Below are 24,248 nucleotides of genomic sequence, written 5' to 3' on the forward strand. Positions count from 1 at the left end.
GCCCCACCCGTCACCCACCCCGCAGTGTGTTCTGCTGCGAACAGGACAGACAGGGCATGACATGAGTACCAGGGACCAAAGAAGCATGCCTTCAGAAAGCAATTTCAGAAAGTGGACGTCCGTCCTCACTGAACCAGCTCAGGAATTAGGTGTCGAAGGAGGCCTGGTGGCACGAAATATCCTGTTTCCCCGAGTCTGGCTGGATTCCATTGAGGCTGGCAAATGTGCCCTGATTTCAGAGAAGTTAAAATGTGGGGAAACGCATGGCCCACGGCGTTCAGAGGATGCCACCCACGGCGAGACATCTCCACTCGAGAAATAGCAAAAAGTAACGCAGGAAAGATGAAATATGGTGTTAAAGAAACAGTCGCAGGAATTCCTTGGTGGTCCAGTGGTTAGAACTCTGCGCTTCCACTGCTGGGGTCCCGGGTTCCATCCCTGGTTGGGGAACTAAGATCCCACAAGCTACGCGGTGCAGTGGCTCTTGGGGTGAGCCGTGAATCTGGCCATCGAGGCTCACCCCTCCCAAGGACTCCCCTCCCCTCAGGATCCTTCTGCCCAAAGCTGGTTCAGGCAACTGCAGCTCATTCAAACACAAGTCATCGGAAACGTTTCTTGCAACATTACAAAGATAACACAAGGGGGGGTAAAAAAAAAAAAAAAAAAAGGAATAAGAGAGGGTCAGATTTCACTGTGCGCAAAAAGTCACTGCAAAGCAAAGGAAAATTGCCCCCTAACCTTCCAACGTAAAACCTAGGACGTAATGGGGTAAACGCAGCTGGGAAGGAAGAACACAAAGCAAACATACAAGCCCTGAGGGGAGAGCCAGACATCAGAAAGTAGTGAAACAGGAAGTGGTCGGACTTAGGAAAGAAACAGAAAAGAAAGACAAAAGCATTCCCGAAAGGAGGACAATTCTAAGAGGTGAACATAGCAAGGATGACAAGGTTCAAAATAACTGTTTCTGAAAGAAAACTGGTAAGCAGTGAAAGGTATATAAAATAACACACAAACACATTTTTAAAAACAGAGGCTGAGTAGGAAATGAATACGCATTGGAAATTAAACTCATCCACTCCACGCACATCCACTCCACACGTACACAACCCCCTCCTTCCCCCAGTGACTGGCAGGCAGCAAGGGGGGGCGGAGGGGTTTACCGAAAGGATTTTCTGCAGCTGTAGGTCATTTTCCACCAGCAGGATGTTCACTTTGGCGTGAGCAATGATATGTTGACAGGCTTCCGCAGAGTTGGTGGCATAAATACCAACACAGAAGCCCCTGGGAAAAGAAAACACATGCACGAGTGTGCCCCACACACCTTAAGTCGAGAACGAACGTCCTGGAAGGTGGGGGGAGGGGAAGCGTCTGCGGGGGAGGGGGAGGGTCTGCAGGGAAGGTCTGAGTTTGCAGCCTCAGCACCAGCTTCCCTCCCTCCACAGCTGGACAGTGATGATGAGAGAGGATGGGCTCCCGGGATGTCATTATGACCTGGAACCTTCACAGTACCCCCATTTTACAGATGAGGAAACTGAGGCTCAGGGCAGGGAAGTCACTTGTTCAGGGTCCCACAGCAAATAAGAGGTGGGGTTTGGACCCCCCCCACCCCTCCACCCGTTCCCTTCATTCGCAACCTTTCGTTCTTGCTTTGAACCATTCTGCTGTGGGTTCCCTTTGTATCTCCCTGCTGGCTGATGACATCACGGATCTTTCCAAGTGCCTATTTGCTACTTCCCTTAGTGATGTTTCTGTGCAAGTCTCTTGCCCATTTAAAAATCTTCTTTTTTTTTTTTTTTTGGCCGCACTGAGCAGCATGTGGGATCTTAGTTCCCCGAACAGGGATCGAACCCGTGCCCCCTGCAGTGGAAGCGCAGAGCCTTAACCACTGGACTGCCAGGGAAGTCCCTCTTTTTGTGTTTTTATTCCTGAGTTGTAGAAGTCCCTTGTGTATTTGAGATACTAGTCCCCTGTTGGACGGATGTGTGTGTCTATCTCGCCGGCTCGCCTGCGGCGGCTTCTACAACCCCCATTCACATCTCCGTGGGAACCAGCCTGGGGCTGCCAGTCTCGGAGTAGCACCACCCAACATCCACAGGGACCCGGGCCCGAGGTCTTACCTCGCGAAGATGGCGCCAAGAGCCGCAAGGAACCACTCGACGGAGTTAAACCCAAGGATGCCGACTGAGTGGAAAGGCTCCAAGCCCAGCTGGGAAGGCAAAACCAGACAGACAAACAGAAAACAGAAGCAACAGAGGTGGTTTGCTTCCGGATGGGATCTGCTCACTGGCAGGTGAAAGCAGAGCCCACGGAGTCACAAGGGGGACAGCCCGTGTTGAGATGAAAATCCGGAGTGTGATTTTTTTTGTGTGACTCTTGGGAGGCCGGTTTACCTCCCTCTCTGTAATACCCCCTTTATTTATTCTAATTTTTATGTATTTTTTCTATATTTATTTATTTTTATTTGGTTGCACCAGGTCTTAGTTGTGGCAGGCAGGCTCCTTAGTTATGGCTCGCTGGCTCCTCAGTTGTGGCATGCAAACTCTTAGTTGCGGCATGCATGTGGGATCTAGTTCCCTGACCAGGTATCGAACCTGGATCCCCTGCCTTGGGAGTGTGGAGTCTTAAACCACTGTGCCACCAGGGAAGTCCCCTATGTATTTTATTTTTTAACCATTAACCCACTTTAAGTGCACAGCTCAGTGGCATTAAGCACATTCACATTGTTGTGCAACCATCCCCACCATCATCTCCAGAACTTTCTCACCTTCCCAAACGGAAACTCTGTCCCCATGAAACACTGACTCCCCACCCCCTCCCCCAGCCCCTGGCCTTCACCATCTACTTTCTGTCCCTATGGATTTGACTCCTCTAGGGACCTTTTATAAGTGGAATCATATATTTGTCCTTTTGTGTCCGGCTTCTTTTAACGTCCCCTAGTTCATCCGTGTTGTGACAGGTGTCAGCATCTCACTCCATTTGAAGGTTAACGTTCCATCGTATGGACGGATCACAATTTGGTTATTCATCCATTGATGGGCACTTGGGTCGCTTCCACCTTTTGGCCGTTGTGAGCAATGCTGCTGTGAACGTGGGTGTCCAAATATCTGTGCGAGTCCCTGCTTTCAATTCTTTTGGGTCTGTACCCAGAAGTGGAATTGCAGGATCATATATGGTGATTCTAAGTTTAATTTTGTGAGGAACCGCCAGACTGTCTTCCAGGGTGGCTGGACCATTTTACATTCCCGCTGACAGTGACTGAGGGCTCCAGTTTCTCCACATCCTCACCAACACTTGTTATTGTCTGTTTTTTTTTTTCTTAATTAGCCATCCTAATGAATTCATTTTTAGTTTTAATCATAACAGTACTTAAAGAGTGATACCCTATAGTGGTAATAAATTGCACTTTTGAAGGCATAGCCCTGATCTGAACGTGGTTGAGGATGAATCAGGAGACCTGGACGTGAAAGTGATCATGCTTGGTGATCGCCCCCCTTTTGTCCTGGAAACTCCAATTTTGTTGGCTGTTTTAGTCACCTGGGCAAGGCTGGCAGTGACCCTCTGTCCCCGGGGAAAACCTAAGCATTTGGAAGGCATCTGCCTGCTGATGCTTCAGAACGTGATGCAACATGTTTGTGCTCAGTGGCAGGAAGGCTGTCTTCACTGTGGACACTGTCTCCATCAATGTGTAGATAAACTGACTTCTTTCTGATTGGATCCCTGAGATTTAGGAGAGCAGGGGTCCTTGAAGTCCAGAACTAAGGGCAGAGGGAAAGAGGACCATCTTTCAGGAAGGGTGAACTAGCTACAGCACTATGGCGTGGGGGTAAGGGCAGCCAAGAAGAAATCCAGCCCAAGCAGGTGGTTCCTAATTCCGACCTCTCACAGTCTCTAGATGAAGACACATGGGCATCAGAGGAGGGGAGAGAGGAGCTTGGGTCTAGGTCAGAATGCGATCGGATTTCCTGTAAATCAGAACCATCGGGAGGTGCCCTTTTACAGTACGAGATGTCTGTTGCGTTCATTATCTGTGGCTGCGTGACCCATCGTCACAGATGTAGCAGCTTAAAAGAGCACACATTTATTATCCCAGTTTCCACAGGTCAGGAGTCTGGGGGGTGGCGCGGCTGGGTTCTCTGCCTAGGATCCCCCAAAGCTGCAGTCAAGGGATCGGTGGGGACCATGACCTCCCCCGAAGCTTGGGGGCCCCGCACTTGGAGGTTGTTTGCAGAATTCATTTCCTTGTGGTTGAATGATTGAGATCCTCTTCTCTTGCTACCTGCCAGCTGAGGACCGCTCTCAACTCCTAGAGTCTGTATGCCATCCCCTGCTACATGGCCCTCTCCAAACATGGCAGTTTGCTCCCAGGACAGCAGGAGAATCTCTCTTAATGGTTCACCCCATTAAGTCAGGCCCACCCAGAGCACCTGCCCTTCCTCATGAACTCAAAGTCAACAGATTAGAGACCTTAATGACATCTGTGAAATCCCTTCACCTTGGCCATCTCAGGAGGGAAATCCCATCATAGCCCACAGTCACAGGGAGAAGATTATACAGCACAAGTACACCAGAGGTTGGGAATCTCGGTGGAGTCACCTTAGAATTCTGCCTAACATGCCTATCGAATAGGCCCAGATGAACAGTTTTGATAATATGATGTTGACAATACCATAGGTAAACAGGTTCTCTCATACACTGTGAGTGGGCTTAAAGGGCATTGGCTTTGTAGGAATTCACGGTACAAAGAAGGTTCAATATGGCACCACGTATCGTAGCAAAGGCTGGAAGCAACTTAAATGCCCACCCGTAGGGGACTGATTAAGTCAATACTGTTACATACGTATTTGCAGTTGTTGAAAAGAATATGGATTTAAAAAAAAATAAGTAAATCAATATGGAAGGATCTCAGAATGCAGCAACCAGCCTCCAGGATGAGTTTCATCCCCTGGTATTTGTGTTCTACTATAATCCCTTCCCATATCGTATCAAGGTCTGCTTAACCTTGTGAAAGAAGTGATAGTATGTCATCGCTGAGATCAGGTTATAAAAGATATCACGGTTCCCATCTGGTTCATTCTCTCTTTTGGATCACTCATTTGGGGGGAAGCTGGCTGCCATATTGTGAGGACACTCAAGCAACCCTACAGAGAAGGCCATGGAGCAAGGAACTGAGGCCTCCTGCCAAGAGCCAGCCATGTACAGAAGCCATGTACAGATGATGCAGCCCAGGCTGACAGCTTGACTACAGCCTCATGAGAGATCCTGAACCAGCAACATCCAACTAAATCACTCCTGGATTCCTGACCCACAGAAACCAAGAGATAATAAAGCTCTGTCATTTTTTTTTTTTTTTTTTTGCCGTACGCGGGCCTCTCACTGTTGTGGCCTCTCCCGTTGTGGAGCACAGGCTCCGGACGCGCAGGCTCAGCGGCCATGGCTCACGGGCCCAGCCGCTCCACAGCATGTGGGATCTTCCCGGACCAGGGCACAAACCCATGTCCCCTGCGTCGGCAGGCGGACTCTCAACCACTGCACCACCAGGGAAGCCTGCTCTGTCATTTTGAGTTACTAAGTTTTGGGGTAATTTGCTATGCAGCAGTAGCTAACTAAAACACACATATACTGTGCTAACAGAAAAAAAAGCAGGTTGTAGACTCTTGAGTATGCTACCATGTGTGTAAAAATGTACTTCTATAGAATTATATAACATGTACACATAATTTATTCCACAGAATAGCATAGAAAGAACTGAAAATGATGGCTACCTCCATAAGAGAGGGGACAAAGATTGGAAGGAAATTTTTCACCAGTTAACCTTGTGTCTTGGGGTGCCTTGTGCATTTTGTCCCATATGTATGTATACATAAAAGGAATGATTTGCTACATGATGAACGAACGAAGGAATGAAGGAATGACTCATTTACCTTGAGTAAGGCTCTTGCAGCTTTCCGACAAGCCTCGTAGTACTGGTTGTAATTCAGAACTTCCCACTTTCCATTCTTCTTTGATGCGAGGGCTGGATAAGTCCCAAATCGGTTGACTGACTCCCGAAAAAATTCAGGGATGGTCATGGGGGTCTCATGGCCTGGCCCGTGTTTTGAAAGCCTCATAAGGACTTCTCCATCTCGGTGAATGGTCCACAGCCCAGGAGTAACTGCAAATAGTCACCAGGGTTGGGTGGCAGACTTTTTTTTATTCATTTAATAACTCAGGAGTTGCGGGGGGTGGGGGGGGTGCTGTCTTTTTGAAGCTGAATTAATCCCACACCTTGAGTGAAGTCACATGGTCAGTGCTGGTCTACTCAAGCTTCCTCTTTCATTTATTTCTTCCTTACCCTCTCAACAGTTTATTATGAAAATTTTCAAGCATACAAAAAATTGGATTGTATAGCTAATGACCTCTACCCACCACCAGATTCTACAACTTCTAGCATTTTGCTGTATTTGCTTTATCACATCTCCATCCAGCCAATCCTCTGTTGATCCATCCATTCCTCCATCTTACTTTTTGATACATTTCAAAGTAAACTGCAGCTGTCCATCCATTTCACCCTTCAACATTTGAATCATTTTAAAACATTTTATTGAGGTATAGTTGATTTATTACAACGTGTTAATTTCTGCTGTACAGCAAAGTGACTCAGTTATGCACATATATATTCTTTTCCATTGTGGTTTATCACAGGATATTGAATACAGTTCCCTGTGCTACACAGTAGGACCTTGTTGTTTATCTGTTCTATATATAATAGTTTGCATCTGCTAATCCCAAACTCCCAATCCTTCCCTTCCCTACCCCCTTCCCCTTGGCAACCACAAGCCTGTTCTCTATGTCTGTGAGTCTTTCTGTTTTGTAGATAGGTTCATCTGCGCCATATTTGAAATTCTACGTACAAGTGATATCGTATGGTATTTGTCTTTCTCGTTCTGACTTCTCTTAGTATGATCATCTCTAGGGCCATCCATGGAGCTGCAAATGGCATTATTTCACTCTTTTTAAAAACATTTTAATCATTTGGTGTGAGTCAGCCTTTTTAGTATTTGAATCATTACCTAGAATTCCACATTATTTACAAATGATATATATATATATACACATATCTGCATTACATTATTATTACATCTGCACCGTATATAATTATATCTGTACCGTATGTATAATTACGTCTACACTCTATATGTCTATAATTACATCTGTACTATATAGTTATATTCTCAGTCTAAATATTATTACGTCTGTACTATATAAACAATTACATATTACATCTGCCACATATATATACACACACAGTTACATCTGCACTATATATAATATATATGTAATATGTAACGTATAATATTATATGTATTATATATTTATGTGCTTTACCCACACAGGCTCACCATCCTAATAAGGAGGTGCTATTATCAATGCCCCCCTGCCCCGCCCCCAGTACCAACAATACACACGAGGCTTCGAAAGAGCAAGTGACTCGCCCATTGTCACCGGCTAGCAGAGCTCTGCTCTGAACGACGGGGCCCAGCTGTCAACCACTTGCCAGTGCCGCCTCTGCTCCCCATCACATATAGAGACTTGGCCTCCCAGGTTCGGGCACCTCTGCCAAGGCCAGCAGCTGGGGCAGGGAGAAACTGTGCCTGACTCTCCCGGCCCAGACCCCTTTATAAAAAGCCATGACTGAGTCAGTGCACCCTTCTCTTTCACACAGCATACCTCGTTCTTGACTCATGCCTGCCTTAAGATCCTTGGCCTTCTCTTCTCGAGTCATTGATGTTTCAGCCCTTCCAGGTCCACAGAGACCATTCTTCACAGTGCTGCAAGGCACAAAGCAGGGAACTTAGCAGGCCCGGCAAAGGGGCTGCAGGTCTGAAGCCAACTCCCATGTCTTCTGAGTCATGTCTTCCCAGAACCCTGGGGTTGATTAGTCATGCCTGTCCTGGGCCTAGGAGGAGAGGAGAGTGGGCTGTATGCCAGATCATAGAGCAGTTGTAAAGTCCAAAGGGTGTTCAGTCTTTGAGTTTCCAGAAGAGTGGCTTAAACAGTTAGAATATAGGGGCCAAGTCCACACGTGATCCTTTGGGTGAGAAAACATTTTGAGGTCTCCTGAAGGAAAGCAACTCACACAAGAGAGTTCTGATCTGGTTGGTTGCCTTAAAGATAGTACAACATGAGGGACTTCCCTGGTGGCACAGTGGTTAAGAATCCACCTGCCAATGCAGGGGACACGGGTTCAAGCCCTGGTCCAGGAAGATCTCACATGCTGCAGAGAAATTAAGCCTGTGTGCCATAACTACTAAGCCTGTGCTCTAGTGCCTGCGAGCCACAACTACTGAGTCTGTGTGCCTAGAGCCCATGCTCCGCAACAAGATAAGCCACTGCAATGAGAAGCCCGCACACCGCAACAAAGAGTAGCCCCCACTCACCACAACTAGAGAAAGCCCGCGCTCAGCAACGAAGACCCAACACAGCCAAAAATAAATAAATAAATACTTTTTAAAAAAGATAGTACAACGTGAAAACCCAAAGGGCATAAAGGAAAAAACAGAGTAAATCTTGTTACATAAAAAGTTTAAAATTTTTCACATAGCAAAGAATACCATGAACAGAATCAAAAGATCAGCAACAAACTGAAAAAAAAAATATAGGCAACACATCTAATCAACAGAGGCCTGATTTCCTTAATATGTAAAGAAGGCCAAAGAATCAATAAGAAAAAGATCAATAACCCAATGAGAAATGGGACAGAGGCTTGAACAGACAATTCTCTGAAAACACATTTTTAAATGACTTTTAAAAACAGGAAAACATGCTCCATCTCAGTCCAGAGAGAAACGCAATAGAAAATACAATGCAATTTTCAGCTATCAGATGAAGTAAGACCAAAAAGGTTGAAAAAGACCTTATATTCTTGAGGATGTGGGATAACAGGGGCTCTCAAATACTGTGGTAAAAGTTGATGCAGCCCCTTTAGAGGATGTTGTATTAGTAATCAAGCTTAAGGTCACATGGCCATGAATCCATTGGCAGAGGACTGCAGATTCCTGGCTGCCCAGGGTCCTTGCACACTCAGGAACTGATAGACGCCACTGTTTGAAGCCTTTTGTGTATGATGAGGGGCAAGCACCACTCCTTAAGCTTGTTTGACTTTCAGTGTGTTAATCCTTAAATCTATTAAACGGCATTTTTCTAAACATCTACATAACATGAATTAACAGTCATTCTCATGGACTGAATTGTGTTCCCCAAAGTTTGTATGTTGAGGCCCCAACCCCCCTAATGTGATTGTATTTGGAGATGGAGACTTGAGGGAGGTAGCCAAGGGTGGAGCCCTAATCCAACAGGGTTGATGTCCTTCTAAGAAGAGAAAACCAGCCCTCTTTTTTTCTCTCTACCACATGAGGACACAGCAAGGAGGCGGCCGTCTGGAAGAGATCCCTCACCAGAAACCAGTCCTGCTGACACCTTGATCTTGAACTTCCAGCCCCTGCAACTGAGCGAAAATAAGTTTCTACTCAGGCACCCATTCTGCAGTGTTTTGTCATGGCAGCCCTAGCAGACAGTTACATAAATACCTTAAAAAATGTTGTTTAATGAGCTCGTGAATTGAATCAAAATTTCCCAAACAGGGACTTCCCTGGTGGTCCAGTGGCTAAGACTCCGCGCTCCCAATGCAGGGGGCCCAGGTTCGATCCATGGTCGGGAAGCTAAGATCCCACATGCATGCCGCCAGCTAAGAGTTCGCATGCCGCAATGAAGATCCCGCATGCCACAAGCAACTAAGACCCAGCGCAGCCAAATAAATAAATATTTTTTAAATTCCCAGACAATTCAACACTGGCCACACATGTTTCCTTAATCAACCCCAGCCCTCCAAGCATGTAATTAAACTCACAAGTCCAATACATGAATCTGTTCCAATCAAAAGGTATCTCCGGACATCCTCAGCTGTCCCCTTGGAGAGCAAACTAGCTGGTCGACACTGGTTGCGAGTGATGTTTCAGTGGTTTCCGCGAGGAAAACTATTATTTTGTTTGTGATCCACAGTGTGTTCCGTATAAGAATCAAGCCGTTGTTATAAATTCTAGATTTGCGGTTAATGTTCTACCAACTCCAAATATTTCTATCAGAACCAGGGGGAATGGAGCCCCGTGACCTACACAGGGTTCTCTACTAGCAGATACCGGCTTTGTATTTCAGTGAAAACAGGTAGCTAGAAAAAGGCGCCTTAGAAGATGAACTTGAGTCTCCGCGGAGCTTATACACACAAAGGAGACCAATCCGCGGAGCAAAGCACAGCCGATTTAGACGAAGCTATAAACATGCACGTGAAGACGTGCCCAAAGCATGCGGCAGACGAAGAAACTAGAAGGAGGTCCAAGGTCCGGATGGAGCGAACCTGAGGGTCACCCTGGATTCACCCTTCACTCCCCACCTTCCTTTCCTTCCCTCCCTCCCTTCCTTCCTCCCTTCCCACCTCCCCCTCTCTTCCTCCCCCCTCCCCCCCTCCCCCCCACATCTGGTCCACCAGCAAATCCTATCAGCTCAGCCTTCAGAATCAGTCCCAAACCAACCGCTTTCGAACCTGGGCTCCCTCGCGTGAGCCAGAGGGACCCCAGTCAAGGTGGGGCCCATCACCCGCATGCGCTGTGTGGTTGCTGGCTGGATCCCAGCGCAAACAAGATGCTCGTGAGGCAATCGAGGATTTGAACGCTGCCTGGATCTCAGGTGACACGAAGAGACGATGGTGGCTTTTGAAAGTGTGATAACAACGGCTCTGGGACTCAGTTACAGAAGAGAATCCCTGTCGCTAAGGCGTTCCCAACCTGGAATAATAGCGTGCTGTCTGGGGTTGGCTTTAAAACCAGCAGGCCGGGGGCGTGGTCGCGTGGAGATGAACAAGGTCAACTTCACGTTGACAATTATTGTAGCCAAGTAGTGGGTACATTGTGGTTCACGACACCGCCAGCTCTATTTGTGCGTGATTGAAAATTCATAGAACTCTACACCAAAAATAAATTCTCTGATATGTGAAAAACCTGTACTATGCTTAGGATGGACAATTTAAAAATATGTTGTGGCTAATTTCACTGGGCTTCCAGGTATTGCTAGAGATAAAATATAAGGAGAAAATAATATGAGCAGTAGCTTCCCATTTTCAATATAGACTTAGGTCTTGTCCATAATATATCAATTACATGTTGATTGTTAAAAAGTCTTCATCACTTTTCCGAATGTGTTACGTGGTGATAGCATACAGAGAAGAATTTCCTCCAGTCAATTAATGTTTTATAAATAAAGTTTTCCTTTGGCAAAGTAGAAAAGAAAAGACGTACTATACACCAAAATCCTATATCCCTACCCCAATGTGAAATTTTTGATAAAATATAAAAATTTTTTTTAATGGAATATAAGATCTACCCCATGCCAAGCACCATGACAAGCTGTTTGGGGCTACCGTAAAGGACTTTCAGAAAGTATCTGCTTCCACAAAAAAAAATTAAAATCGGGAATAGAACTCCCACTTGAGGGCAAACTGAAGTAAAGTGAGACTTCCCTGGCGGTCCAGTGGTTAAGACTCTGCACTTCCAGTGCAGGGGGCGCCGGTTTGATCCCTGGTCGGGGAACAAAGATCCCGCGGGCTGCAGCGCAGCCAAAGAGAAAAAAAAAAAATCAAAGTAAATTGGAAACACCAAAGTATTATTCACCTAACAGAATTTTCAACTACATACAAAGAATGGCCACTGCAGCCCTGTTTGGACAGCAGAAGACTGGAAGAAATGGAAGTATCCAGCGATGAAGGACTGGTAGTATGCACTATGGAATCTCCACATGGTGGAATGTTCTAGAGCTGTGTAAGAAAACACCAGGAACCAGGAACGCACAGCCGTGTTCACAGCAGCACAGTTCCCAGTAGCCAAAAGGTAGAAACAGCCGGAACACCCCTCAACGTGTGAATGGCTAAACAAAATGTAGTCCATTCGTACAATGGAACATTATTTGACCCCCGAAAGGAGTGAAGCCCCGACACTCGCTACAACGCAGATGGACCTTGAGAACACGATGCTCAGTGAGAGAAGCCAGACACAGAAGGACCCACAGTGTGTGATTCCATTTATATAAATGTACATAGAGACAGAGTGGGTTTGTGGTTGCGGGACGGCTGGGGAGTGACTGTTTAATGAGCACAGAATCTCCTTTTGGGGTGATGGAAATGTTTTGGAACCAAATAGAAAAGATGATTGCACAAGATTGTGAATGTACCAAATGCCACCGAGCGGTTTACTGTAAAACGGTTGATTTTACGTTACGTGACTCTCACCTCAATTAAAAAACACCAGAAATGTTGATTCATGGTTCCCGAAATGGAACGTTCTCCAAGACATAACATTAAATTTCAAAAGCAAGATGCAGGACAACGGATAAAGAAGGTGACCGGGCAGGCAGACGGGTACGTGTGTGTGACTCAAGAGGAAAGTTCTGCGTCTCCGGTCTAAGAGGTCATTATCTCCTCGGTGGACACAGTGCAGAATGCGAGCAATCTGACCCCAGATTTGACCGCTGACGCCCTGAGAATGGGACAATGAGAGAGAGGTCTCAGATCACGAAGTCCCCAGGGGCCTGTGGCCATCAGCAAGCCTGTGCTGGTCTCTTCCAGCTTCACCACCACCAAGCACCCATCCTGCACACCCAGCAAGGGGGAAGGGAGGGGCTCCATCCCAGGGGTCAGCCACTCTCCTGACCCTGGTGCTTCCCGAGCACCTGCTGTGTGCCGGGCAGCGCTCTAGCCACCGGGCAACCAGATGGACAGAAATCCCTCCTGGAACGGGCATTCTAATTGGGAGAAACAGCCAGGAAACAAACAGAGATCAATTCAGATGGTAACAGGATGAGCCTCGATAACGTCAGGCTGAGAGAAAGAAGCCAGATACCAAAAGACACAGAGTGTGTGAGTCCATTTATGGGAAGAGTCCAGAACAGGCAAATCCGCAGGGACAGAGCGTGGATTCATAGTTGCCTGGAGCTGGGGGAGGTGGGTGGGGAGTGGCTGCTTAACGAGAGTATGGTTTCCTTTTGGGGTGTTGAAAGTATTTTGGAACTAGATAGTGGTGGTGTTTGTGCATCATCGTGGAAGTACTGAATGCCACTGAATTGTGCACTTTAAAATGGTGAATTTTGTGTTAGGTGTGTCTGCCATTAATTTTAAAAAATTCAGATTAATGATGACCAGAATGGAGACAATAGAACAGGGCGTTGTGATAGACAGTGCTGGGGTGGTCGGGGAGGGCCTCTTGGAGGAGGTGACATCTGAGCTGAGACCTGAAGGACGCAGAGTTCTACTGCAGAGAGTGTTCCAGGCAGGGGGAACCGTGAGGGCGAAGGCTGTGAGGTGGGAAGCAGCTTAGCATGTTCCGGGTGCAGAAGGTAGTATGCAGCGTGGCCGGCCTCCAGGCAGCAAGGGGCATATGGAGATAAATACAAAGACGCCCCCCCCCTCATTCCACATGCCCTCCTCTACTCAGCTCCAGCTACTGGAACCTTCTCTGCACCCCTCCCCCCCAACACACACACACTCCAAGCTCCTTTGCACCTCAGGGCCTTTGCACATGCTGTTCATTCTGCTCCAAACACTGTCCTCACTAATCTTCACCTATGGCTTCCTCTGTTTATGAGTCCGTTCTTCAGGGAAACCTCCTGTATTATCCGAGGCTGGGCCGGACCCTACACCCTCTCATTACACCCTCTTTCCCTATATTGCACCATCTAGCTTTGTAATTGTGTGTGTGTGGGTGTGTGTATGTGACTATCTTGTTGATCATTATATCCCTAACACCTCGTACAGCACCTGGGGTTCAATCAATATTAGCTGAATGAATATATATGTATATATATTGATTCCATAGACCTATGGTTCTCAATCAGTGGTAATTCTGTGCTTCCCCCACCCCTGCCCCGCAGAGGATCCTTGGCAGTGTCTGGAGAGTTTCGGGTGTCACAGGTTGGGGGTGCTACTGGCATCTATCGGGTAGAGGCTGGGGCTGCTGCTAAACATCCCACAATGTCCAGGATGGCACCCCACAACCAAGAATGATTCGATCCCAAGTGTCAAAAGCACCGACACTGAGAAACCCTGGACTAGACAAGGCAGTTATAACGTGAAAATAGCAAGCACAGTCAGCGTCTTTTCTATACACAGAAGGAGTAGAGGGAGCCTTACAAAGAGAGACATTTCCCTGTGTTCTTGGGCTGAGAGGCTCCCTGTAAAACCAGGGACAGTTAAACTCTGGTTAATACAAACCAACAAAAGCAATAAAAACAGGTAACGTGGGTCTTTCTGCAAGCGCGATTCTGAGAGTTTTATATGTACTGACTCATTTCATCTTCACAACCCTTCGAGGCAGCTACTGTTATTGTTCCCCGTTTTACAAACGAGGAAACGAGAGCCTGGCAAACTGAGCTTGCCTGTGGTCACAGTGTAATACTTTCCCTTTGATCCTGAAACCAGCTCATCATTCACGAGCAGCTAATAAGGGGAGGCAGTATGATTCTTCCACAAAGCTGAGGTCACGTCAAGCTATAGATTAAAAGAATCTTGGCCAGATGGAGAATGTCTGTTTATCAAGGCATCAGGAAGCAGTAAGTGAAGATAAGTCACTGACCAAGATGAAGCATTGGCTGTTTATATCCCAAGAAAGAATTCATATACAGAACATGAAAAGACTTCCTCTTTAGTTTTAAAAAGACAACCCCATAGGAAATGGGTGCAAACCATGAACAGACAGTTCACGGAGCAGTAAACATGAACAGGCTATAAACCCAGGACAGGATGCTAAGGTTCCTTGGTAATCAGGGAAATGCACATTAAAGCCACAATGAGATATTATTTCACCCCCAGTAGATGTACAAAAATGCATCAAATGCTAGAGAGAAAGAAGAATGGGAGCCCTCCTCCACTGCCAGGGGAACTAAAGATGACATGTCCCATTGGGAAAGCATTGTGGTGTTAATGGTTAAAAGTGAACACATGCATATCCCTGACTTGGCATCTTCACTCCCAGTTAGATATATACGCAAGAGAAACTCTTGCACATCAGCCCCAGGAGACATGGACAAGGATGATCACAGTGGCCGTGTTCATAAGAACCCCCAACTGGAAACAGCCCAAATACTCATCAGCAGGAGAATGCATGCCTCCATTATGGAATGCTATGCAGTGATGAAAATGTAGGAACAGACACAAAAACTTGGGTGCATCTCCCAGCCTTGATGCTGATAAAGAGGCAGGCGGCAGTATGATTTTATTAATATAAAGTTCACAGACAGGCAACATAAATTAGTCCTCGCTTAGGTGGTAAAACAAGAAGGAAAAGCTCTACAGGCAGTTCAGGACAGTGTTACCTCATTCAGGCGAGGGAGGAAAATGAGCAAAAGGACACAGAGGCCTTCTAAGTTTCTAATAATATTCTATCTTCTAATAATATTGTGTCTCGTAAGGTGAAGTAGGTACACAGACATTTATTGCTATTCATTAAATTGTACGTTAAAATGTTTTGTGCATCATTTTGTACGCAAGATGTGTTTCACAATTTTAAAAAGCCATGTAGGGTTTATTATAGCAATGCAAAAGTTATTCAACATTCAAATTCTCACTGGATTTAAGGGACAAGTGTGAGAAACTATATCATCTCCTCAAGAGAGAATTTCATGAAATATCCATTTTTAAATGACAGTCCCTTAGCCGGTAAGCAATGGAAGACTCTCCATTTCTTGGTAAAGGCTACCTACCAGAACTATAAATATTATACTTAACAATGGCAGCAGAAGTATTGGAAGAGTTTCCATGAAGTCAGAAATAAGACAAAGACATCAGCTGTCACTGCTACTAGTCAGCATTGTTCTGGAGGCACTTAGCCAATGCAGTAAGATAAGAAAAGGAAGTGAGAGGAATAAAGATTGGAAACAGACAACATCGCCATTTTGCAAACAATGTGATCGACTACCTAGACTGTTCAGTCAACTGAAAAGCTGTTAGAAATAAAAACAGCTCTGTAAGGTGATTAGATAGAAGGTCAATATTCAAAAACCAGTAGCTTTCTTGTACACCAGCAGCAACAAGTTAAAAGATGCAGTAGAGGGGCGTCCCTGGTGGTGCAGTGGTTGAGAGTCCGCCTGCCGATGCAGGGGACGCGGGTTCGTGCCCCGGTCCGGGGAGATCCCACATGCTGCGGAGCGGCTGGGCCCGTGAGCCATGGCCGCTGAGCCTGCGCGTCCGGAGCCGGTGCTCCGCAACGGGAGAGGCCACGACAGTGAGAGGCCCGCGTACCGCAAAAAAAAAAAAAAAAAAAAAAAAAAGCAGTAGAAAAAGATACTGAGAGTATCCCAAGGCCAAAATGTGTGTCTGTGGTGAATCCGGCTTCTACCGAAATATGCCTGGATGCTACATTGACGTATTGATACATGAAAAGTCAAGTATGATAGTCAGACACCGAATCCCAGAGGACCCTCGTGTGCCCCTCTCCCATACCACTGGCACCTGCCACTCTTCACCAGGTGCGGTTCTGGCCGTCACAGCAAGGCATTGGTTGCCGAGACACCTGGGCACTCAGGGTGTTTCCTTCTTCCACAGAGATGATAAACAAGTTGCTCCTCCTGGGAGCCTGAACATGTGCTGCCCCTTCCCGGCCCTCGTCACTTACCGGGTCCAGCCAGGATAGTGGTGGTGACAAGAGGCAGGAAGGCGGGGATTTTCCCCTCCCTGACAGCACTTCTGGAACCTTCCTCCCAGCCACCTCTTGTGACGTCACTGGCTGTCCCTGCCTCCCCACCCTGCCCCCACTCCTGCTTCTGGGGCACTTCCTGCTTCTCTTTTCACGGATCCATTCGTTCACGCACTGCACTCCTGCACCTGATTGTGACGTTTTCCTGGAGCCACAGCACTTACGCTGGGCATCTTGCTAGATGCTGGGACCGTGAAGATGTGCAGAACCAGATGGGGTCTGCTCACGGAGCCAGCGGGGAAACCTAGAGTCATGCAAGCAGGGAGACCCAATGTATGTTGGTCAAGAGGGTGTTGGTGTTGGGGGGAGGGCTGACCTAGGCAGGGAGGTCGCGAGAGTTTCCTCAAGCTGAGGTCTAAAAGCTGGGTGGGTCTCAGCCCCGACCTCACCACTTTCTATCACGCTGCCCTGCTTTATGCATCGGCTTTGCTCATTGCTGCATTCCAGTGCCTAAAACAGTGCCTGGCAGGGATCGCAGCAGGTGCTCAATAAATAAAGATTTATTACCCAAATATTCTGCTCTGCCAAGAGAGAAGAGTAAGGAGGGTTCCGTTGTCTCTGGACCCTTCTGGGTGGTTCCCATCCACGACTGACCAATGCCACTCTGCAGAGCAGTGAGACAGCTGTGGCTGGGAGAGTGAGCATCCGCCGTGAGCCATTCTGCCCCTTCTTTTCTAGACCCCTCACCTAGAGATTGTTTCCCAGGCCCCCTTGTTGCGACATGTGGCCGTCTGGCTAAATCCTGACCTGTGGGATGTGGACCTAGGTGGTGGGGGTCACTTTGGGGTTATGCCCTTAATGGAAAGGAGATGGCACCCCAGTTCCCTAGTGGGAGGCTGGGATCTGAAGCAGACACCTTGGACAAGAGGGGAGCTGGACAGTGAGGGAGGCAGAGCAACAAGAGGGAAGGAGCCTGGGTCCCTAATGACTGTGGAGCCACCTGGCTAGTCCTGGCCAAATACAGAGTTCCATGCACACTCACACACACACACACACACACACACATTCAAACACACCTTCATATGGACATGCAATCACATGCTCACATGCATGCACACCTGCTCCTACAATCATACCCACTCACATCCTAAGACACACCCTCCTACAGACACAAAACTGCATACAGCCACACACTGAGTCACACACACCCCTTTATAGACACAATTACATATACACACTGTCATACATATGCACTCATACACATACAAACTTCTATGCAGACACACAATTATATATACACACGCTCACACACACATGCATGACAAGCTCACAGTCACGTGCATCCTCATTAGATACACGATTGCATACATGTATGCTCACACACGTGCACTCACACGTCTTCACACAGATACATACTCTCACACACATGCACACACAAGTTTCTCACCACAGAAAAGTCCACTTGGGAAAGACCTGTGCAGAGATATCTCAGCTGAGCCTTGGTGAGGACGGGGGAGATGCTGCAGTGCTTGCCCAGATCTCATTCAGGGATAAACGGCGTGCTGCCCGCTTCCGGAAATGCTAAGCAGACCTCTGCTGCCGGCCCTTTGGGATCAGCCTCCGCTGAATAGCACCCCAGCGTGTAGGGTTACGCTCCCTTCTCAGGGCAGCCCACATCCACGTCATGGCATAACGTCAGTCCCTGCCTGTCACCCCAACTCAGAGCAACTCTGAGAGGCCGTCCCAGCCGCCTCCCTGGGGGCAGGTGACCTTCTCTCTCCCTTGGAAGCCCAGTCCTGCTTCCTCCCCTCCCACCAGTGTCCATCCTGAATGCTCCCTAAATAAACCGTTTTGCAAGCTCAGTTTTCCTCTGCTTCGCAATGAGCCCAACATAGTGCAAAAGCAGTAATCGTCTCGCACTCGAATCCCTCCGTTGACCCTGTCTTACCTTTCTGTTACCTGCCCCAGCTAAGGTAGCAGCAGGGACCCTTCTTTCCCCACAAGTCTTGGCCATTAGCAGTGACCATGCTCTCTGAGTGGTGGAGGAGCCCCTCCTCCAAGCAGAGGGACAGTTTATTCCAGGCCACCGCGCACATTTTAATCGAGAAAAGTCTGACAGTAGAAAACAGGATTGCATGGAGGCAGCAGCTACAGAAAGAAAAGCCCTGATTTGGCAAAATCCATCTACCCCAACCCCGCTGACCCCGGAAGACTCCCCCTCCCCCAAAGCCAAGGGCAAAACGAACTGAAGCTGAGGGCAACTCTGTGAAAGGATGCAGGTGCCCGCATTGGACATCGGGGAAGGGGTGACTCACCTGGATGTCCTCCACCCCCCTCGCTGGGCAAGGGGGAGTCGGACCCCGAGCACTTCGGGCTGCTTTCAGGATCTGCTCCACATCCGTCTCTCAGGATGAGAACAGGGGGAAGCTCTCAGCCAACCTCCAACTTTCCCCAATTAACCAACTCACCCACTAACTCAGGTTCTGTCCCCCTTACAAAGCATGCAGATGGCCCTGGTTCATATAGAACCCTCGTGGGGTTACTCTGAAATGCACGTGCATCTATCCCACATGGGATGAGCTGTGTGCTTAGTGAGGGTGAGGTGTTTATTCCCAAACCTGTTTACGCCAGTTGTACTCGTTACCCTAACAGCATGATTTAATTAAATATTATACCCACCAATGCAATACAAGGGCAAAAAATCATTGTTTCTAAGCCCAAAGTACAGGTGATTAAAAAAAGATTGATGAGGGACTTCCCTGGCAGTGCAGTGGTTAAGACTTCCCCTTCCAGTGCGGGAGGTGCGGGTTCGATCGCTGGTCGGGGAGGTAAGATCCCACATGCCTCGCAGCCAAAAAACCAAAACATAAAACAGAAGCAACATTGTAACAAATTCAATAAAGACTTTAAAACACATGGCCCCCATTTTTAAAAAAGTGATTCACAATAGTGATTCACAATTTTAAAAAAAAAAAAAGACTGATGAATTAAGCAAGATGGTATATTGCGTCTGGGAAAAAACTGGAAATCTACCCTGTCCAATATGGTAGTGACTACCTGTGTGTATATCTAGATTTAAATTTTTATTAAAGTGAGAACTGTACACTTTAAAAATGGTTAAGAGGATAGATTGACTGTTGTTTTGCTACAGTTAAAAATAAATTAGCTTAAATTTAAACTTCAGTTCCTCAGTCACACAAGCAATAGTTCAAAGGCTCAATAGCCACACGTGGTTGGTGGCCGCCATATTGGACAACCCAGATGCAGGGCATCTCCAACATGCTCTAGACTGGACTGGCGGACCAGCTCTATATCCAGGGTGCTCTTCAAGTATCTTTATGCTCTTACTACACTCTTGTGATTACAAGCTCTTCATGATAGTCAGGAACATTAAAGATGGGATAGTAATTTGACTATTGAAAAGTTTATAAAGCTTATTCACGTATTCAGTGGGTTGCTTGGTCATGTGAGAAATTTCAACACCTTCCTTCTTTTCTTATACTATCTATTTATTAAAACAAATTTGCTTTTCTTGGTGATAATCTGTATCATCAGAAACTTCAGTTGTAGAGCTCTCAACATTGGCTTCCTCACCACAGTTCCCAAGCTTTTGCTGAAAACCCAAGAATTCTTGTCTTGACACCCCTTTGTCCTTGTGGGCCCATCCCTAGTATCCCATGATCACCATGACCTTCAAGATCAAGCGAACAAGAACTTTTTTGGACCTCTGCTTGGGGTTTCAGGCTAGGAAGCATCTAAAGAAGAGATTCCCCCCATCTTGAAGAAATTGAAATTAGAAAATGTAGAGGTTGATTTATGCAAGAGGTACCTAAGGATCTCCAATGGGCAGATCCATCTTCAAAGAGAAGGACTTAGGAGCCACACATCAAAAGGGTACAGAAGATCTCAGGGACAAAGGGAAACAAAAAGCCAAATGAATCCCTGCCTTAAATGACTTTTTCCAATGACCAGTCAAATACTGGAATGCTCACACATCCGAAAGTTTCTCTGGGCACCAACCCTCCTCCAACCCAGGTCCTGTGTCCTGTGTTGTTTGTATTGTGCTTCATCTAAGCACCACTCACTGCCTGGGGAGCTGGGGGGAGGATGAATAGAGCAGAAGCAGAGAGGAAAGTCTGTGGCTTGAAGTAAAGGGCTGGGGATTTGAGGTTCAAGAACTGATACCCACCCTCCTATATTTCTGGTGGGAATAAAAAAATAGTGCAGCCCGTTTGGAAGACAGTCTGGCGGGTCCTCAAAAGGTTAAACACAGAGGTATTATTTGATCCAGCAATCCCGCTCCTGGGTGTGTTCCCAAGAGAAACGAAAACATACGTCCACACAAAAACTTGTACATGAACGTTCACAGCAGCGTGATTCATGATAGCCCCCAAACCAAATATCTGTCAGTGGGTGAATGGATAAACAGAACATGGTGTATCCATCCGAGGGAAGATTATGCAGCCATTCAGAAGGAATGAAGCTCCTGGGGGCTTCCCTGGAGGTCCAGTGGTTAAGACTTCACCTTCCAATGCAGGGGGTATGGGTTCGATACCTGGTCATGGAGCTAAGATCCCACATGCCTCACAGCCAAAAAACCAAAACATAAAACAGAAGCAGTATTTTAACAGATTCAATAAAGACTTTAAAAATGGTCCACACCAAAAAAAAAAAAAAAAACTTAAAAAAAAAAAGGAATAAGGCTCTGATACATACTGCAACACAGGTAAACGTCAAGGACATTTTTGCTGGGTGAAAAAGCCACATGAGTCATACACTCTCTGATTCCACTTATATGGGGAATCTAGAATAGACAAATTCATAGAGCCAGAAAGTAGAATAGATGTTGCCAGGGGCTAGGGGGAGGGAAGAGGGGGAAGTGACTGCTGATGGGTGTGGACCCTCCTTTTTCTTTTTTTTTTTTTTTGCGGTACGCGGGCCTCTCACCGTTGTGGCCTCTCCCGTTGCGGAGCACAGGCTCCGGACGCACAGGCTTAGCGGCCACGGCTCACGGGCCCAGCCGCTCCGTGGCATGTGGGATCCTCCCGGACCGGGGCACGAACCTGCGTCCCCTACATCGGCAGGCGGACTCTCAACCACTGCGCCACCACGGAAGCCCGACCCTCCTCTTAAGGTGATGAAAATGTCTCGGAACCAAACAGAGGTGATGGCTGTACAACACGGTGAATGTACTGAATGTCACCGAGTTGTCCACGTTCAAATGTGGAGTTTTAAAATTTTTTTAAGTAATAAGTAAATAGATTATCCTGACTGTGCAGCATTATTTAACACTCAGGATGTGCTCCATTAGAGCAACTCAAGGTCAGAGAGGCAGAGCCATTTGGCTGAGGTCACACAGCAAGCAAGTGATGGAGGCACAGAAATCCTGCTTAGTTCTGTAACTTTGCTCCACCCCAGCTTTTCACAGAGCATCCCAACCCTCAGAGAGCCTCTGAGTTGTGGTCCCCAGAACCAAACGGTGCTTAATACAGACTGGCAGCTGCTCCACAGCAGGACTGTCTCCTATTTCACTGGTGGGAAAACAGAAAAGTTAAGTAACTTGCCCAGAGGCACACAGCTGGTCAGAGGCAGGGTGCCTGAGAATGCCAGTTCTAGACCCACATCACCTCTCTGATCTTTGGTCTGTCGTGGGTGACACTGAATCCGTTGTGTGTCCCAACTCTCCTTTTTTCTGCATCCTTCAGATCATTAACTAGAATCTGACCCTGTACTTGCATGTCTCACCTCTCTCTGATTCTAGCCCTGTTGCATCCTGTCTTTATTTAAAATGTTGACATTTTGTTCATTATGGTTTTTTTTTTTTTAGCATCATCTTGGTTTTTTAAAATATTGCATTGAAATGTTATTCATCTTGGTGATTGAGTTTTCTGCTTTTAAAGGACAGGCAGGAGAGGAAAAATTGTTGATGTTTCCCCTTTCCCCCTCTTCTTGCTCAGAATGGGGATGTGATGCCTGGAGCCATGGCAGCTATTTTGTAATCATGAGTCAACAAGCAAGGGGCACAAGAAGCCAGCGGCTTAGGACATTAAGAACCTGAGCTCTTGACAACATTGAGTGGTTGAATCAAAGTCAGCAACAATTTACATGCAGATTTCCTGCGTAGTGAAAAAAATAAAACTCATTTTGTAAACTGCTTTGGTTAGATTTTCTTCTAGATGTAGTCAAATGCTAACTGCTACAATCTTAAAATGATATTTCTGGACTGACTTTAGAGGTTAACAGTTTATGATGGGATATATCATCTAAGTAGTTAACCCCAAATTTCTCAAGATAAAAATCTTAAACCCACTGCTGATGCTCGTATATTGTTGGTAGGAGTGCATTAGTACAGCTTTGGTGAGAACAGTTTGGCTGTATTTGTCAAAATTTTAGAACATATATCCTTTTTTTCCTTCCCCTGTATTATGTCAACTCAGTATTTTATAGGACTAATCCATTACCTTTTTATATTTAGACTAATTTCTAAAAATGTTATGAAAGTAATACATGTCCATAGTTTTTAAAATTCAAAAGAAACAAATAATCTGATTAAAAATGGGCAAAGGACCTGACAAGACGTGTTTCCAGAGAAGATATCCAAATGGCCAACAGGCATATGAAAAGATGCTCAACATCACTAATCTTCAGGGAAATGCAAATTCAAATCATAATGAGATGTCACCCACTAGACGTCAGTCAGTTAGAATGGCTTCAACAAAAAGACAAGAGATAATAAGTGTTGGTGAGGGTGTGGAGAAAAGGGAACCCTTGTGCACTGCTGGTGGGAATGTAAATTGGTGCAGCCACTGTGGAGAACAGTATGGAGGTTCCTCAAAAAATTAAAAATACAGCTACCCTATGATTGGGCAATCTCACTTCTGGTTATATATCTGAAGGAAATGAAATCACTATCTTGAAGAGATACCGGTACTCTCACGTTCACTGCAGCACTATTCACAATAGCCAAGACCTGGAAACAACCTAAGTGTCCATCGACAGATGAATGGATAAAGACAATGTGGGGTGTGTGTGTGTGTGTGTGTGTGTGTGTGTGTGTGTGTGTGTGTGTATAATGGAATACTACTCAGTCATAAAGAAGGAAATTCTGGCATTCAAGACTATATGGATGGTTCTTAAGGACACTGCTTAGTGAAATAAATCAGACAGAGAAAGAGAAACACTGTATGATCTCACTTATATGTAGAATCAAAACAAAACACGGGGGACTTCCCTGGTGGCACAGCGGTTAAGAATCCCCCTGCCAGTGCAGGGGACACAGGTTGGAGCCCTGGTCCGGGAAGATCCCACGTGCTGCAGAGCAGCTAAGCCCGTGCACCACAACTACTGAGCCTGCACTCTAGAGCCCGCGAGCCACAACTGCTGAAGCCCGCGTGCCTAGAGCCCGTGCTCTGCAACAAGAGAAGCCACCGCAATGAGAAGCCCGTGCACTGCAATGAAGAGTAGTCCCCGCTCGCCAGAACTAGAGAAAGCCCACGTGCAGCAACGAAGACCCAACGCAGCCAAAAATAAAATAAATAA

At 46.6% G+C, this 24,248-nt stretch overlaps 2 protein-coding genes across 6 annotated transcripts in view; one reads left to right on the top strand and one right to left on the bottom strand.

The window, feature by feature from the left end:
* Positions 1 to 24,248, top strand: part of RFX2 (regulatory factor X2) — a 185,955-nt gene that overhangs the window by 43,378 nt on the left and 118,329 nt on the right. The gene's annotated exons all lie outside the window — the stretch shown is intronic.
* ACSBG2 (acyl-CoA synthetase bubblegum family member 2) overlaps positions 1 to 24,248 on the bottom strand; it is a 66,423-nt gene that overhangs the window by 21,954 nt on the left and 20,221 nt on the right. Inside the window, exons 2-5 of the mRNA XM_079918172.1 lie at positions 7,708 to 7,808; positions 5,922 to 6,151; positions 2,118 to 2,206; positions 1,161 to 1,281 (exon numbers count right to left, since the gene is read on the bottom strand). Coding sequence (XP_079774298.1) covers positions 1,161 to 1,281; positions 2,118 to 2,206; positions 5,922 to 6,151; positions 7,708 to 7,808 — 541 coding nt within the window. The remainder of the gene's footprint in view (positions 1 to 1,160; positions 1,282 to 2,117; positions 2,207 to 5,921; positions 6,152 to 7,707; positions 7,809 to 24,248) is intronic.

Source organism: Stenella coeruleoalba (assembly GCF_951394435.1).
Source record: "Stenella coeruleoalba genome assembly, chromosome: 3".
Classification (NCBI taxonomy): domain Eukaryota; kingdom Metazoa; phylum Chordata; class Mammalia; order Artiodactyla; family Delphinidae; genus Stenella; species Stenella coeruleoalba.